At 60.5% G+C, this 12504-nt stretch overlaps 2 protein-coding genes across 5 annotated transcripts in view; both read left to right on the forward strand.

The window, feature by feature from the left end:
* Positions 1-5346, forward strand: part of LOC119712662 (low-density lipoprotein receptor-related protein 1) — a 45386-nt gene extending 40040 nt beyond the window's left edge. The window contains exons 64-68 of the mRNA XM_038164176.1: positions 29-366; positions 504-648; positions 2282-2382; positions 2483-2567; positions 4694-5346. Coding sequence (XP_038020104.1) covers positions 29-366; positions 504-648; positions 2282-2382; positions 2483-2567; positions 4694-5040 — 1016 coding nt within the window. The 3' untranslated portion in view covers positions 5041-5346. The remainder of the gene's footprint in view (positions 1-28; positions 367-503; positions 649-2281; positions 2383-2482; positions 2568-4693) is intronic.
* Positions 5347-6116: 770 nt separating this feature from the next.
* STAC3 (SH3 and cysteine rich domain 3) lies at positions 6117-11341 on the forward strand. 4 transcript variants are annotated; one of them, XM_038164437.1, is made up of 12 exons: positions 6117-6350; positions 8409-8475; positions 8823-9084; positions 9233-9330; positions 9554-9629; positions 9717-9817; positions 9928-9994; positions 10195-10244; positions 10355-10449; positions 10687-10738; positions 10861-10998; positions 11223-11341. In XM_038164437.1, the coding sequence occupies exons 2-12, from the start codon at positions 8410-8412 to the stop codon at positions 11319-11321; spliced, it is 1104 nt and encodes a 367-aa protein (XP_038020365.1). In that variant the 5' UTR covers positions 6117-6350; position 8409; the 3' UTR covers positions 11322-11341. The 4 variants fall into 4 exon arrangements, with proteins under 4 accessions (XP_038020365.1, XP_038020366.1, XP_038020367.1 ...); XM_038164438.1 differs by having other exon boundaries at positions 8826-9084; XM_038164439.1 differs by having other exon boundaries at positions 6191-6350; positions 9726-9817.
* Positions 11342-12504: the final 1163 nt, after the last annotated feature.

A 12504-nucleotide genomic window follows, 5' to 3' on the forward strand; every position in this document is an offset into this window, starting at 1 on the left:
CGCTCCCAGGTGTCACCTTTGCTGTTAGAGAGGAGTCCCCAGAGGGCTCTGGTGGGGTTTTCCAGCCTGAGAAAGTCACGAGTGGCAGAGGACAGAGTCCAGAGTGGGACTGTGGGGAAGGGCGTGCAGTGGCAGGGACAGGCAGGTGTCCCACAGCAGCAGAGCCTGGGCCATACACGCCTGTGTCTGTCCCCAGGGGTGTCCCCGTCAGGCCCCGGTGTGGTGGTGATGCAGCTGAATGTCCCCAACGGCCCCCAGGCCCCCCAGAACCCCCCCGTGGTGCAGTGGAGCCACTGTAAGTACTACAGCCTGGAGCAGCGGGGGCAGAAGCCAGGAGACCTCTACAACCCCGACGCCGGTGCTCAGGTACTGGGGGAAACCGGGAGCGACTGGGATGAGGCAGCTCAGCCTTTGGGGCGGGCTGGGTGACAGCCCGAGGGTCACCCCACGGGCGTGGGAGCCACGGCAAGCGCTGGGGGTGTCTGACGGTGTCCCTCCCCCAGGCCAGCACCCAGCTGAACAGCCCCATCACGTCCCCCACGCAGTCCCCGACGCCGTCGCCCGTCACCAACCTCAGCAGCGTGTGCTCGGGGCTGAGCCCCCTGCCCGTGCTCAGCCAGTTCCCCCGGCCCATGGGCCCGGCACAAGGTGAGGGGGAGGCCCGGGGGGACGCCCGGGACGGGGAGCCTGGGGGGGGTGTGGGGTCCCCGGGGTGAGGGAGGAGGGGAAGCTGACTGCGTGTTCTCAGAAGGCTGATTTATTGTGATGTGGAGAATTAGATTAGATTAGATTAGATTAGATTAGATTAGATTAGATTAGGTGTTATATGGTATGATATGATATGATATGATATGATATGATATGATATGATATGATATGATATTATATTATATTATACTATATTATACTATATTATACTATATTATACTATATTATATTATACTATATTAGGTACGATATAGTATTATAATATTGTATTATACTTATATTATGTTATATATTATATTATATTAGGTATTATATGAGATTGTATTATATATTATATATTATATATTATATTAGGTATGGTATTATATTGTATTACATTATATTAGGTATTATATAATATTATATGATATTATATATGGTATGATATTATATTATATTCTACTATATATGATATGATATGATATGATATGATATGATATGATATTATATATGATATATGATATTATATTCGGTATAATATATTATATTATATTTGGTATGATATTATATATTATATTCAATTAGATTTGGTATGGTATGATATGATATGATATTATACTATATTATATATTATATTTTATTATACTAGGCATGATATGATCAGATATTATATTACATTACATTACATTACATTACATTATATTATATTATATTATATTATATTATATTATATTATATTATATTCAGTATGATATGATATGATATGATATGATATGATATGATATGATATGATATGATATTCTATTAGATACGGTATGATATGCCATTATGCCATCCTAAAACTCTCCTAAAGAACACAGAAAAGACAGAGACAGAAGGTTTAGCAAAAATGAGAAATAAAACCTCGTGACCGACTCCTCGGAGTCTGACACAGCTGATGGTGACCGGTCATGGAATAAAAACAATTCCATGGACCCAATCAAACATGGACCTGTTGGAAAAACCATCCCCAGACCACATCCAGAGCAGCCAACACAGGGCAAGAGAATCAGACAATTCTTATTTACATTTTTCTCTGAGGCTTCCCAACTTCCCAGGAGAAGAAATCCTGGCGAAGGGATTTCTCAGGAAACACCACAGTGCCAGGAATGCTGTGCTATTCCCCAAAATCCCCCCCAAATTTGGGCTCTTTCTGCAGGTGATGGGAGCTGGGAATGCTGGGCTATTCCCCAAAATCCCCCCCAAATTTGGGCTCTTTCTGCAGGTGATGGGAGCTGGGAATGCTGTGCTATTCCCCAAAATCCCCCCCAAATTTGGGCTCTTTCTGCAGGTGATGGGAGCTGGGAATGCTGTGCTATTTCCTGGGCTCCCCCCCAAATTTGGGTTCTTTCTGCAGGTGATGGGAGCTGGGAATGCTGTGCTATTTCCCAAAATCCCCCCCAAATTTGGGTTCTTTCTGCAGGTGATGGGAGCTGGGAATGCTGTGCTATTCCCCAAAATCCCCCCCAAATTTGGGCTCTTCCTGCAGGTGATGGGAGCTGGGAATGCTGTGCTATTCCCCAAAATCCCCCCCAAATTTGGGTTCTTTCTGCAGGTGATGGGAGGTACTCGCTGCTGGGCCAGCCTCTGCAGTACAACCTGTCCCTGTGTCCCCCGCCGCTGCTCCACAACCAGCCCAGCTACACAGGACACCAGGTACAGCCGGGCCAGGCGTCCCTTCCCCGGCCCCTCTGGGGGCACTCCGAGGCCACGCTGTCCCCCCGAGGTGACACGGTGCCCTTTTGTCTCCTCCAAGGGGCAGGCTGGAATGAAACACGGCAACCGGAGCAAGAGACAGGCCCTCAAGTCAGCCTCCACCGACCTGGGGACAAGTGACGTAGGCAAGTGACCTCCTCCGGCCTCTTTTTGTCCCCACAAATGGATGTTGGAGACTCCAGGTGCCACCCCTGGGGATCTGCAGACCCCCGTGCTGGTTTGGGAGGGTCCTTCCCGTCAGTCCCTTCTCCCCAAACCCACAAACAACCCCCAGCCCAGGTGGGTGCAGCAGATCCAGCCCGCTGTGCCCTGAGGGAGGTGGGTGACCAGGGAGTGTCCCCTCTGAGGGGGACACCTGCGTGCTGTTCCTGCCCCTGAGGGTGGAAATGATGGAGCAGGTGGAGCTGGCAGAGCTGGGATTTTATTCCTCTTCCTCGGCACGAAGCGAGCATCCAAACTCTGAGACCTCATTCCCACCACTGCTTTCCCAAGTCACTCTTCCCTGTCCCGTGGGGCCTGCAGCTTCAGATCCCAAATTTTTGAGATCTGGGATCTCCCAGGGTGGCTGAAGGTCCCAGTGAACCCTTTCTCTCCACCCACATCCAGGATTTCTCCACTGGGTCCTGGCGAAGGGAGGGACCCACAGCTTGGAGGGAGCAGCCCTCACTGACCCTCTGGGCACCTCAGGCTTGTCCCCCGTGTCACCTCAGCGTCACCAGCAGCAGCAGCTGCTCGCAGGGGCCCTTTAAGAGCTGCCTCCCCCCTCCTGCCCCTGGCATGGTCCCTACGTGCCACGTTAATATTAGCAAAGAATCCCTCCAGCAGCTCTGCTAAGCCCCGGCCAGGGCTGCGGCCAGGAGCTGCGCGGGGATTTGGGGACCACAGGGCAGGGACAGGGGACAGCCAGGAGCTGTAGAGGGATTTGGGGGCCCCAGGGCAGGGATGGAGCTGCACAGGGATTTGGGGACCAGCAGGTAGGGATAGGGGACAGCCAGGAGCTGTGCAGGGATTTGGGGACCACAGGGCAGGGACAGGGGACAGCCAGGAGCTGTGCAGGGATTTGGGGACCACAGGGTAGGGACAGGGGACAGCCAGGAGCTGCGCAGGGATTTGGGGACCACAGGGCAGGGCTGGAGCTGTGCAGGGATTTGGGGACCACAGGGCAGGGACAGGGGACAGCCAGGAGCTGCGCAGGGATTTGGGGACCACAGGGCAGGGCTGGAGCTGTGCAGGGATTTGGGGACCACAGGGCAGGGACAGGGGACAGCCAGGAGCTGCAGAGGGGTTAGGGGACCACAGGGCAGGAACTGGAGGTGCAGAGGGGTTTGGGGGCCACAGGGCAGGGATAGGGGACAGCCAGGAGCTGCACAGGGATTTGGGGACCACAGGGCAGGGATAGGGGACAGCCAGGAGTTACAGAGGGATTTGGGGACCAGCAGGCAGGACACACCCAGTGCCATCATCCTCCACGGGTGCAGCCATTCTCCCCGTCCCTGGGTCATCGTGGCAGCGTGGGGTTGGCTCCCAGTCCTGGTGTCTGAGGTTTTGGGGTAGGAAAACAGCACAGAGCCCCTGGGAAAGCCTGAACTGTCCAGAGGACACCAGGAGGACTTGGTGTCCCTGTAGCTGTGGGGACATACCCACATCTCCTCCTGGAGCAAAGCCAGCATTGTGGGCACAGGAGGGGATTGGGATGGGGCATTCCAGGAGCAGGTAGGGGAGCTTTGGAGGGCTGAAAAGAATAGATTGGCTGCCATAAAAGAATAAATTCCAGCTGCAGGCAGCTTGGCACTGCACGGCATTCCTGTGCCCACGAGAGGTGGCTGTGGGGACATACCCACATCTCCAGGAGCAAAGCCAGCATTGTGGGCACAGGAGGGGATTGGGAATTCCAGGGAGCAGGTAGGGGAGCTTTGGAGGGCTTAAAAGAATAACTGGCTGAAAAGAATAGATTCCAGCTGGGGGCAGCTTGGCACTGCATGGCATTCTTGTGCCCAGGAGAGGTGGCAGTGGAAATACCCACATCTCTTGAAGCAAAACCAGCATTGTGGGCATAGGAGGGGATTGGGAATTCCAGGAGCAGGTAGGGGAGCTTTGGAGGGCTGAAAAGAATAGATTGGCTGCCTTAAAGGAATAGATTCCAGCTGGGGGCAGCTTGGCACTGCGCGTTGTTCCTGTGCCCACGAGAGGTGGCTGCTCCAGCCCGGGGGCACCGGGACCTGGCCGGTGACCCGCGGCTCCTCCCCTGCAGTGCTGGGCCGGGTGCTGGAGGTGACAGACCTGCCCGAGGGCATCACACGGACAGAGGCCGACAAGCTCTTCACCCAGCTCGCCATGGCCGGTGCCAAAATCCAGTGGCTCAAAGAGACTCAGGGGCGCCGCGGGGACGGAGGCGGCGGCGGGGACAACAGCGGGACTCCGGAGAACGGCAGGCACGGTGACCTCGCTGCCTTATACACCATCGTGGCCGTGTTCCCCAGCCCCCTGGCTGCCCAAAACGCCTCCCTCCGCCTCAACAACTCCCTCAGCCGCTTCAAACTGCGCGTGGCCAAAAAGAACTACGACCTGCGGGTGCTGGAGCGGGCCAGCTCCCAGTAGGGCTCCCGTGTGGGCACCGGGCACTCCCCTGGGCCTCTTCTCCTCCCACCCTCCCTTCCTCTCGCCCTCCTTCCTTGATATATTTATATGAACATAATTAAGAGACGAGAAGTTGATTTTTTTTTTTAATTATTATTATTTTTTGGAGTGACGCCCGTGCCCGCCCTCCCTGCCCTGTGTCTATGGTTTTGTTTAAGCACTGTGTTGAAGCACATACAGGTGTTGATTGGTATGTTCACTGCACATTTTATTTAATCAGATTATTATTTTGCTGGAGGGAGGGGAGGGGGGGAATATTTTTTTTTTTGTTTTGTTTTATTTTATTTGGGGGGGGGTTGTTTTTAAATAAAAAAAAAAAAAGGAAAATTGTCCATCACTTGAATGTAAATTCCTGTTCAGGGCTGCGGGGGCTCTGTGCTGCCTCGGTGGGGTGAGGGGACAGCAGAAGGGACACTGGCAGGGGGACGATGTGCCAAAGCCGGGATCCCAGGCTGGCATCGGAGCATTTGGATTGGGGCTGGGCTCCCCTGACAGATGTTCACGGCCTCTTCTCCAGCTGCCAGCCCCATCCAGCTGTGGAATTCCAGGGCAGGAATGAGGGCGTGGGGCGCCCTGCCAGGAATCCTCACCTCCCTGCTGGCAGGTGCAGGTGGGGACAGGATTTGGGGTGGCACAGCCGCAGCCTCTGGCAGCAGCAGGGTGCTCCCACCCTTCCTGAGCAGGTGCAGCTGCACAGGTGAGAGCCGCCAGGAAGGGGGGGGCTCCAACCCCAGGCTGGTTCCAGCTGCCACCTCGGTGCCACCCACAGCCAGGCAGGGACCTAAGGGCCACAGGCAGCCTGGCAGCAGTGGGATCCCAGCAGGATTTGGTGCCAGGGGGTGCCAGCCCCACGACACACCCACTACTGAACCCCCGGCAGCCTCCAGCACACCAGCAAAGGAGAGGCTGGATCCCTCGGTGTGCCCAGCTCCTGGAACCCTCCGCGTGCCCGATTCCCGGAGCCCTGGCAGTGCCCGGTTCCTTCTTTGTCCCGGGCCAGGCTGGGGGGGCCCCTGGCACGCCCAGCAACCCACCAACGCAAATAGCCGGCGGCTCCTCCGCCCGCTGCCGCCCGGCGCACGCTGGGGCTCCAATTTCCCGGCGTCAGCCCCCGGCTCCGCTCAGCTGTCGTCCCCCTGTGCCCTGTCACTCCGCCGGCCACGGCACCGCCCGCCACCGAGCGCTCGGGGCTCTGCGGCCGACGGGGCCCCCCCGGCACCGGCCGCCCTTGGGGGGCTTCTGCAGCGCAGGGCGAGACCGCCAGGCACAGGGTAAGTGCCCCCCGGGCGCCCCTCTTGCCCACCCTGGGCCCCCCGCACCTCGGGGTGCCCCGAATCCCGCTGTGCCCCTCGCCCCGGCGCTCCCCGTTCCCGGTGCTGCTCCCTGATGGTTTTCCTGTTGGTTTTCCTGATGGTTCTCCTGTTGGTTTTCCTGATGGTTTTCCTGGAGGTTTTCCTGATGGTTTTCCTGTTGGTTTTCCTGGCTGGTTTTCCCAGCTGGATTTCCTGATTGGTTTCCCTGATGTTTTTTTCCGACTGGTTTTCCTGGCTGGTTTTCCTGACTGGTTTTCCTGGTTCATTTTCCTGTTGGTTTTCCTGGCTGGTTTTCCTGATGGTTTTCCTGATGGTTTTCCTGATGGTTTTCCTGGTTGGTTTTCCTGGAGGTTTTCCTGACTGGTTTTCCTGACTGGTTTTCCTGGCTGGTTTTCCTGTTGGTTTTCCTGGCTGGTTTTCCTGTTGGTTTTCCTGGCTGGTTTTCCTGATGGTTTTCCTGGCTGGATTTCCCGACTGGTTTTCCTGATGGTTTTCCTGATGGTTTTCCTGTTGGTTTTCCTGACTGGTTTTCCTAACTGGTTTTCCTGGTTGGTTTTCCTGATGGTTTTCCCAGCTGGTTTTCCTGTTAGTTTCCCTGATGGTTTTCCTGGAGGTTTTCCTGTTGGTTTTCCGGATGGTTTTCCTGACTGGTTTTCCTGTTGGTTTTCCTGGCTGGTTTTCCCAGCTGGTTTTCCTGTTGGTTTTCCTGGTTGGTTTTCCTGGTTGGTTTTCCTGATGGTTTTCCCAGCTGGTTTTCCCGTTGGTTTTCCTGATGGTTTTCCTGGCTGGTTTTCCTTTTGGTTTTCCTTTTGGTTTTCCTGTTGGTTTTCCTGTTGGTTTTCCTGTTGGTTTTCCTGATGGTTTTCCTGGCTAGTTTTCCTAATGGTTTTCCTGGCTGGTTTTCCTGACTGGTTTTCCTGTTGGTTTTCCTGACTGGTTTTCCTGATGGTTTTCCCGGCTGGTTTTCCTGGCTGGTTTTCCTGTTGGTTTTCCTGGCTGGTTTTCCCAGCTGGTTTTCCTGGCTGGTTTTCCTGATGGTTCTCCTGATGGTTTTCTTGGCTGGTTTTCCTGTTGGTTTTCCTGGCTGGTTTTCCTGGTTGGTTTTCCTGTTGGTTTTCCTGATGGTTTCCCAGCTGGTTTTCCTGTTGGTTTTCCTGGTTCGTTTTCCTGGTTCGTTTTCCCGGCTGGTTTTCCTGATGCTTTTCCTGACTGGTTTTCCTGGCTGGGGTGGGGATCACCAAAACCAGTGAGCTTGGGGTGGAAGCACTGCGGGGAGGGCTGTCCAAGGTGGCACCCGGATGGTTTGGGGGATGCGGGAGCAGGCCCTGCCCCGGAGAGGCGGGTGGTGCCCGTCGGTGTCCCCCGTGCGCCCATCGCAGGGGCCGAGGGTGGCGCGGTGAGCTGGAGATGCCCGGGCTAAGGCGGGCACCTGCAGGTAGCCAGGGGCCGGCTCACAGCGCTTGCCACGCTCTGGGATGGGCACCGACCTCCTCCAGCCTGGCCCTGGGGCTCGCCGGGGCAGAACCGGCCCGGGCAGGGGCTGCGGGATGGGCGGTGGGAGTGAACCGGGGGCTTCTCCTGGCAGAACCAGCCCTGGCCCGGGCAGGGGCTGTGGGATGGGCGGTGGGAGTGAACCGGGGGCTTCTCCTGGCAGAACCAGCCCTGGCCTGGGCAGGGGCTGTGGGATGGGCGGTGGGAGTGAACCGGGGGCTTCTCCTGGCAGAACCAGCCCTGGCCTGGGCAGGGGCTGCGGGATGGGCGGTGGGAGTGAACCGGGGGCTTCTCCTGGCAGAACCAGCCCTGGCCGGGGCTGCAGGACAGATGGTGGGCGTCTGTCCTGCAGTGAACCCGGGGTTTCCCCTGGCAGAACCAGCCCTGGCCGGGGCAGGAGCTGCTGCACGGGCAGGGGAAGGGGTGGCACTGCCCACTCAGCAGGGTCTGCCCACTCCAGCCCCTGCCGGGCTCCTGCAGCTGGAGCTGCCCCAGCCAAGGCCATCCCTGCTCTTCCCCTTGCAGCATGACGGAGAAGGAGGTGCCGGAGCCGGCAGCTTCACCTGCCTCAGGTGGGAAACCCAAGAGCCGGGTAAGTGGGCGCCCACGGGGCAGTTTGGGTGGGCGGGGGAAGCCCCCTCTCTGTCATCATCCTGCCGCAGCCCCAGGAGGCTTTGGGAGGCCGGGGGTGCCTGGTGGGCCCCCGATCCAGCCGGGTGTTGGGTGGGTGGGCATCTCCCAGCTTGGCATTCGTGCTCAGGAACCGCGGCTTCCTCTTTTGTGGAGACTTCACGGGACTGGGAGGAGGATCCCCATCTCCAGAGCCTTCCTGGAGTCTCCTCCTGCTCGCGGTCACCGGGGCGAGGAGCCGGGCACGGGGTGTGTGCCCTGCTGCCTCCCCCACGCCGCCACACACCCGCCCGTCCCCTCCTGCCCCAGCAGCTGCAGAAGCTGAAGCAGCTTTTCCAGCGAAAGCCCAAGGAGGAGCCGGTGCAGGAGCCGCAGCCCAACGGGGAGCTGGTCAGCCCCTCGGGGGGACCCATCTACTACATCTATGAGGATGACGAAGAGGAGGAAGAGGAGGAGGAGCCCGAGCCCCCTCCCGAACCCGAGAAACTTGTTAACGACAAACCGCACAAGTTCAAAGACCATTACTTCAAGAAGCCCAAATTCTGCGATGTTTGTGCCCGCATGATCGTCCGTGAGTCCTCAGGGGGTTGGGGGCCACGAGCAGGGCTGGGGGGCCACGGGAGGCTCCCGGGGCTCTGTTGTCGCGGTCGTTTCACAGCCGCAGTGTCACATTCCCTCTCCTTTCCACCCCCCCCCCCCCCACCCCCAACCGCCGCCAGTCAACAACAAATTCGGCCTGAGGTGCAAGAACTGCAAAACCAACATCCACCACCACTGCCAGACCTACGTGGAGATGCAGCGCTGCTTCGGCAAGATCGTGAGTGCCACCCCCGCACCCCCCCCGCCCCCCCCAGCCCCCAAATCGGGCACCCCGAGCAGCGCCCACCTCAGCCCCTGCGGGCAGGACGCAGGTGCCACCACCCCCGGTCATTTCCTGCCTGTGAGGGGGACCCCCATCCCTCTCTGGGGGTCCCCCCAGCTCTGCCAGGTGGCTCCGGGGGGTGCTTGATGCTGCGACCCCCCCCACCCTGTCCTCGCAGCCTCCGGGGTTCCGGCGGGCGTACAGCTCCCCCCTCTACAGCGACCAGCAGCTCGGCGGCACCAAGGACCAGCTCGGTGAGTCCCCCCCCACCCCCCCGTGCCTTGGTCCCCACCCCGGGGTGTCCCAACCCCTCGTGTCCCCCCCCTGACCCCCCCCTTGAGCCCCCACAGCAAACAGGAGCGACCCCGTGTTCGAGACGCTGCGGACAGGGGTGATCATGGCCAACAAGGAGCGCAAGAAGGGGCAGGACGACAAGAAGAACGTGAGTGTGGGGTCGGGCCCCCACCGAATTCCCGCCGCTGCACCCCAGAGACCCCTCCCCACCCAAGCCCCCCCGTTCTGCACCCTCTGAGAGCTCGCTCTGCCTTCCAGCCCTTGGCTGCGATGATGGACGAGGAGTCGGAGGCCACGAAGCCGGTGGGGAGCAAAGCTGAGGGTGGTGAGCGCCGAGGGTTGGGGGGCTGAGCCCGTGGGGACGCGGGGGGAGCCCCCGGCTGGGTCTGGAGGGGGTCGCCAGGATGGGTTTGCCGCGCAGAAAGAGGGTCCCCAGTTCGTGTCCCCACCCTGGGGCTCTCGCTGCATCCCCGTGTTGGCTGAGGAGACCCTCGCAGAGGTGTGACCCCCTCCTCCCCTTCCCAGGTGCCTCCGAGGGGGACAAGAAGGCTGAGAAGAGCCCGACAGATGACAAGGTACCCCACATCCTCGCCCTGCACCCCAAAACCTCCAGCAGAGCCTGCGGGATCTCCCTGCCGGGATCCTCAGGGCTGCCTGCAAACCCCCCCCCCCCCGTGTCCCCCAGAGCAAGAAGCCGCAGCCAGGGGGGTTCCTGCAGTCCCACTATTTCGTGGCACTTTATCGCTTCAAAGCCCTGGAGAAGGACGACCTGGACTTCCCGTGAGTTCCCAGCCTTGTCCCGGGCTCTCCCCGAGGTTTTTTTTTGGGGTTTGGGCTCGATGCGGTTCCGTGGATTTCCCGAGGCTGAGCCGCCCGTCCCTGAGCCCACGGGCTGCGCGTCCCGTGCCGGACACGGGGCTGGAGGAGCCGATTCTGAAGGAAAAGCGATTTTCCTTGGGGGTCTCCCATGGCTGGGGGTCCTGTCCCCCCCTCACAGAGCCCTTCCTTCCCTTCCAGGCCGGGGGAGAAGATCACGGTGGTCGATGACTCCAACGAGGAGTGGTGGCGGGTGAGGCCGGGAAAGCGCTGCCAGGGGGGCACCCAAACCTGCTGCCAACCCCCAAGCTGGCAGGGGGGGAGGATCTGGGACCCCCTCATGGGCTCCAATCCCCCCTCCCCCCCTCCTCGCAGGGGAAGATCGGGGAGAAGGTCGGGTACTTCCCCCCCAACTTCATTATCCGGGTGCGGGCAGGCGAGCGGGTGCACAAGGTGACGCGTTCCTTCGTGGGCAACCGGGAGATCGGGCAGATCACGCTCAAAAAGGATCAGGTGAGACGGGGGACCCCCCCCCCAAAACACCACTCGGGGACCCCCAGCCCCCCCTCCAAGCCCCCCCCCATAAACGGCATCGCCGTCCCCCCCTTTCCCGCCTCGGATGAGACCTGCTCTGCCCCTCCACGTGTGGGGATCCCCTGCTCTGGGGGGGGTTCTGGGGGTTCCCCCTGCTCTGGGGGGGGTCCCGGGGGTCTCACCCGACCCCCTCTCGCCCGCAGATCGTGGTGCAGAAGGGGGAGGAGGTGAACGGATACGTCAAAGTCTTCACCGGCCGCAAAGTGGGGCTGTTCCCCGTGGACTTCCTGGAGGAGATCTGAGGGGGGCTGCGGGGTGGGGGGGACACCCCTGAAATGGGGGGGGGGGCAGAGACCCCCGCGATGGGGGACACAGAGACCCCCGGGATGGGGCGGAGAAACTCCGGCTGCGGGGTGGGGATGGAGAGCGGGACGGGCCGGGGGCACCCTCGGGATGGGGAAGGGGAGAACCCCCGGGATTGGGGTGGGGGGGCCCTGGCTGCGGGACAGGTTTGGGGTCTGGGGAGAGGGGGGGGGGCACCCCCATTCCTGCTGCCTCCAGCTCCCTGGGGTGTCCCTGGGGGGGCTGCTGTCCCCGCCAGGAGCAGGATGGGGGGGACAGGAGGTGCCACCCGTGGGAGGTTTTGGTGCCTCCAGAGAAGAGGGGGCACCCCCAGAGCCCCCCCGGAGCGAGTGGGGGGACACTGGGGGGGTCGGGGGGGGCCTGCCCCGCTGCTCCCGGTGCTCCCGGTGCTGCCGGGGTTTGGCAATACACGGCTGTGCCCACGCCCCGTTCTCCGGTGTGGAGTTAATGGGGTGGGGGCGCCCGGGGGGGGGGGGCGGTGGGCCCCGCTCTGGGGGGGTCACTGTGGGGGGGCAGCGGTGACACCTTGGGAGGTGCCACCGTGGGGGTGACAGTGCCCACCCTGGCAGGGTGGCGGGTGGGGGGGGGGGGTCAGTGGTCACTGTGGGGGGGCTGGTGGCCCCAATGGAAGGGTCACTGGTCACCGTGGGGGTGGCTCAGTGGTCACCGTGGGGGTCGCTCAGTGGTCACCGTGGGGGTGCCGGTGGCCCCGATGGAGGGGTCACTGGTCAGTGGTCACTTGTCACCGTGGGGGTGGCACAGTGGTCACCGTGGGGGTCACTCAGTGGTCACCGTGAGGGTGGCTCAGGGGTCACTGTGGGGGTGGCTCAGTGGTCACCGTGGGGGTAGCTCAGTGGTCACCGTGGGGGTGCCGGTGGCCCCAGTGGAGGGGTCACCGGTCACTGGTCACCGTGGGGGTGCCGGTGGACCCCAGCGGGGCTCGGGGGGGGCGGTGGGAGGGGCAGGGGCGGTACCGGGCCCCCCCCCGGTGTCTCGGGCGCTGGCGCGGCTCCCGGGGGGGGGGGGTGGCGGTGACAGGTGACGCTGCTGGGGACAGCGCGAGCCCTTGGCGCCAGCGGGGCCACCGACAGGTGCCCGGGGGCGGGGCCCGCGCCCCGTGAC

The sequence above is a fragment of the Motacilla alba genome, chromosome 29 (genome assembly GCF_015832195.1).
Source record: "Motacilla alba alba isolate MOTALB_02 chromosome 29, Motacilla_alba_V1.0_pri, whole genome shotgun sequence".
NCBI lineage: Eukaryota > Metazoa > Chordata > Aves > Passeriformes > Motacillidae > Motacilla > Motacilla alba.

Excerpts from the sequence above, each read along its gene's own strand:
- STAC3 (XM_038164437.1), top strand. The coding sequence starts at position 8,410 with ATGACGGAGAAGGAGGTGCCGGAGCCGGCAGCTTCACCTGCCTCAGGT. Across the intron at positions 9,630-9,716 it reads CGGCACCAAGGACCAGCTCG|CCCCCACAGCAAACAGGAGC; the intron begins GTGAGTCCCCCC and ends CCCCCCCTTGAG. Across the intron at positions 10,245-10,354 it reads AGAGCCCGACAGATGACAAG|AGCAAGAAGCCGCAGCCAGG; the intron begins GTACCCCACATC and ends CGTGTCCCCCAG.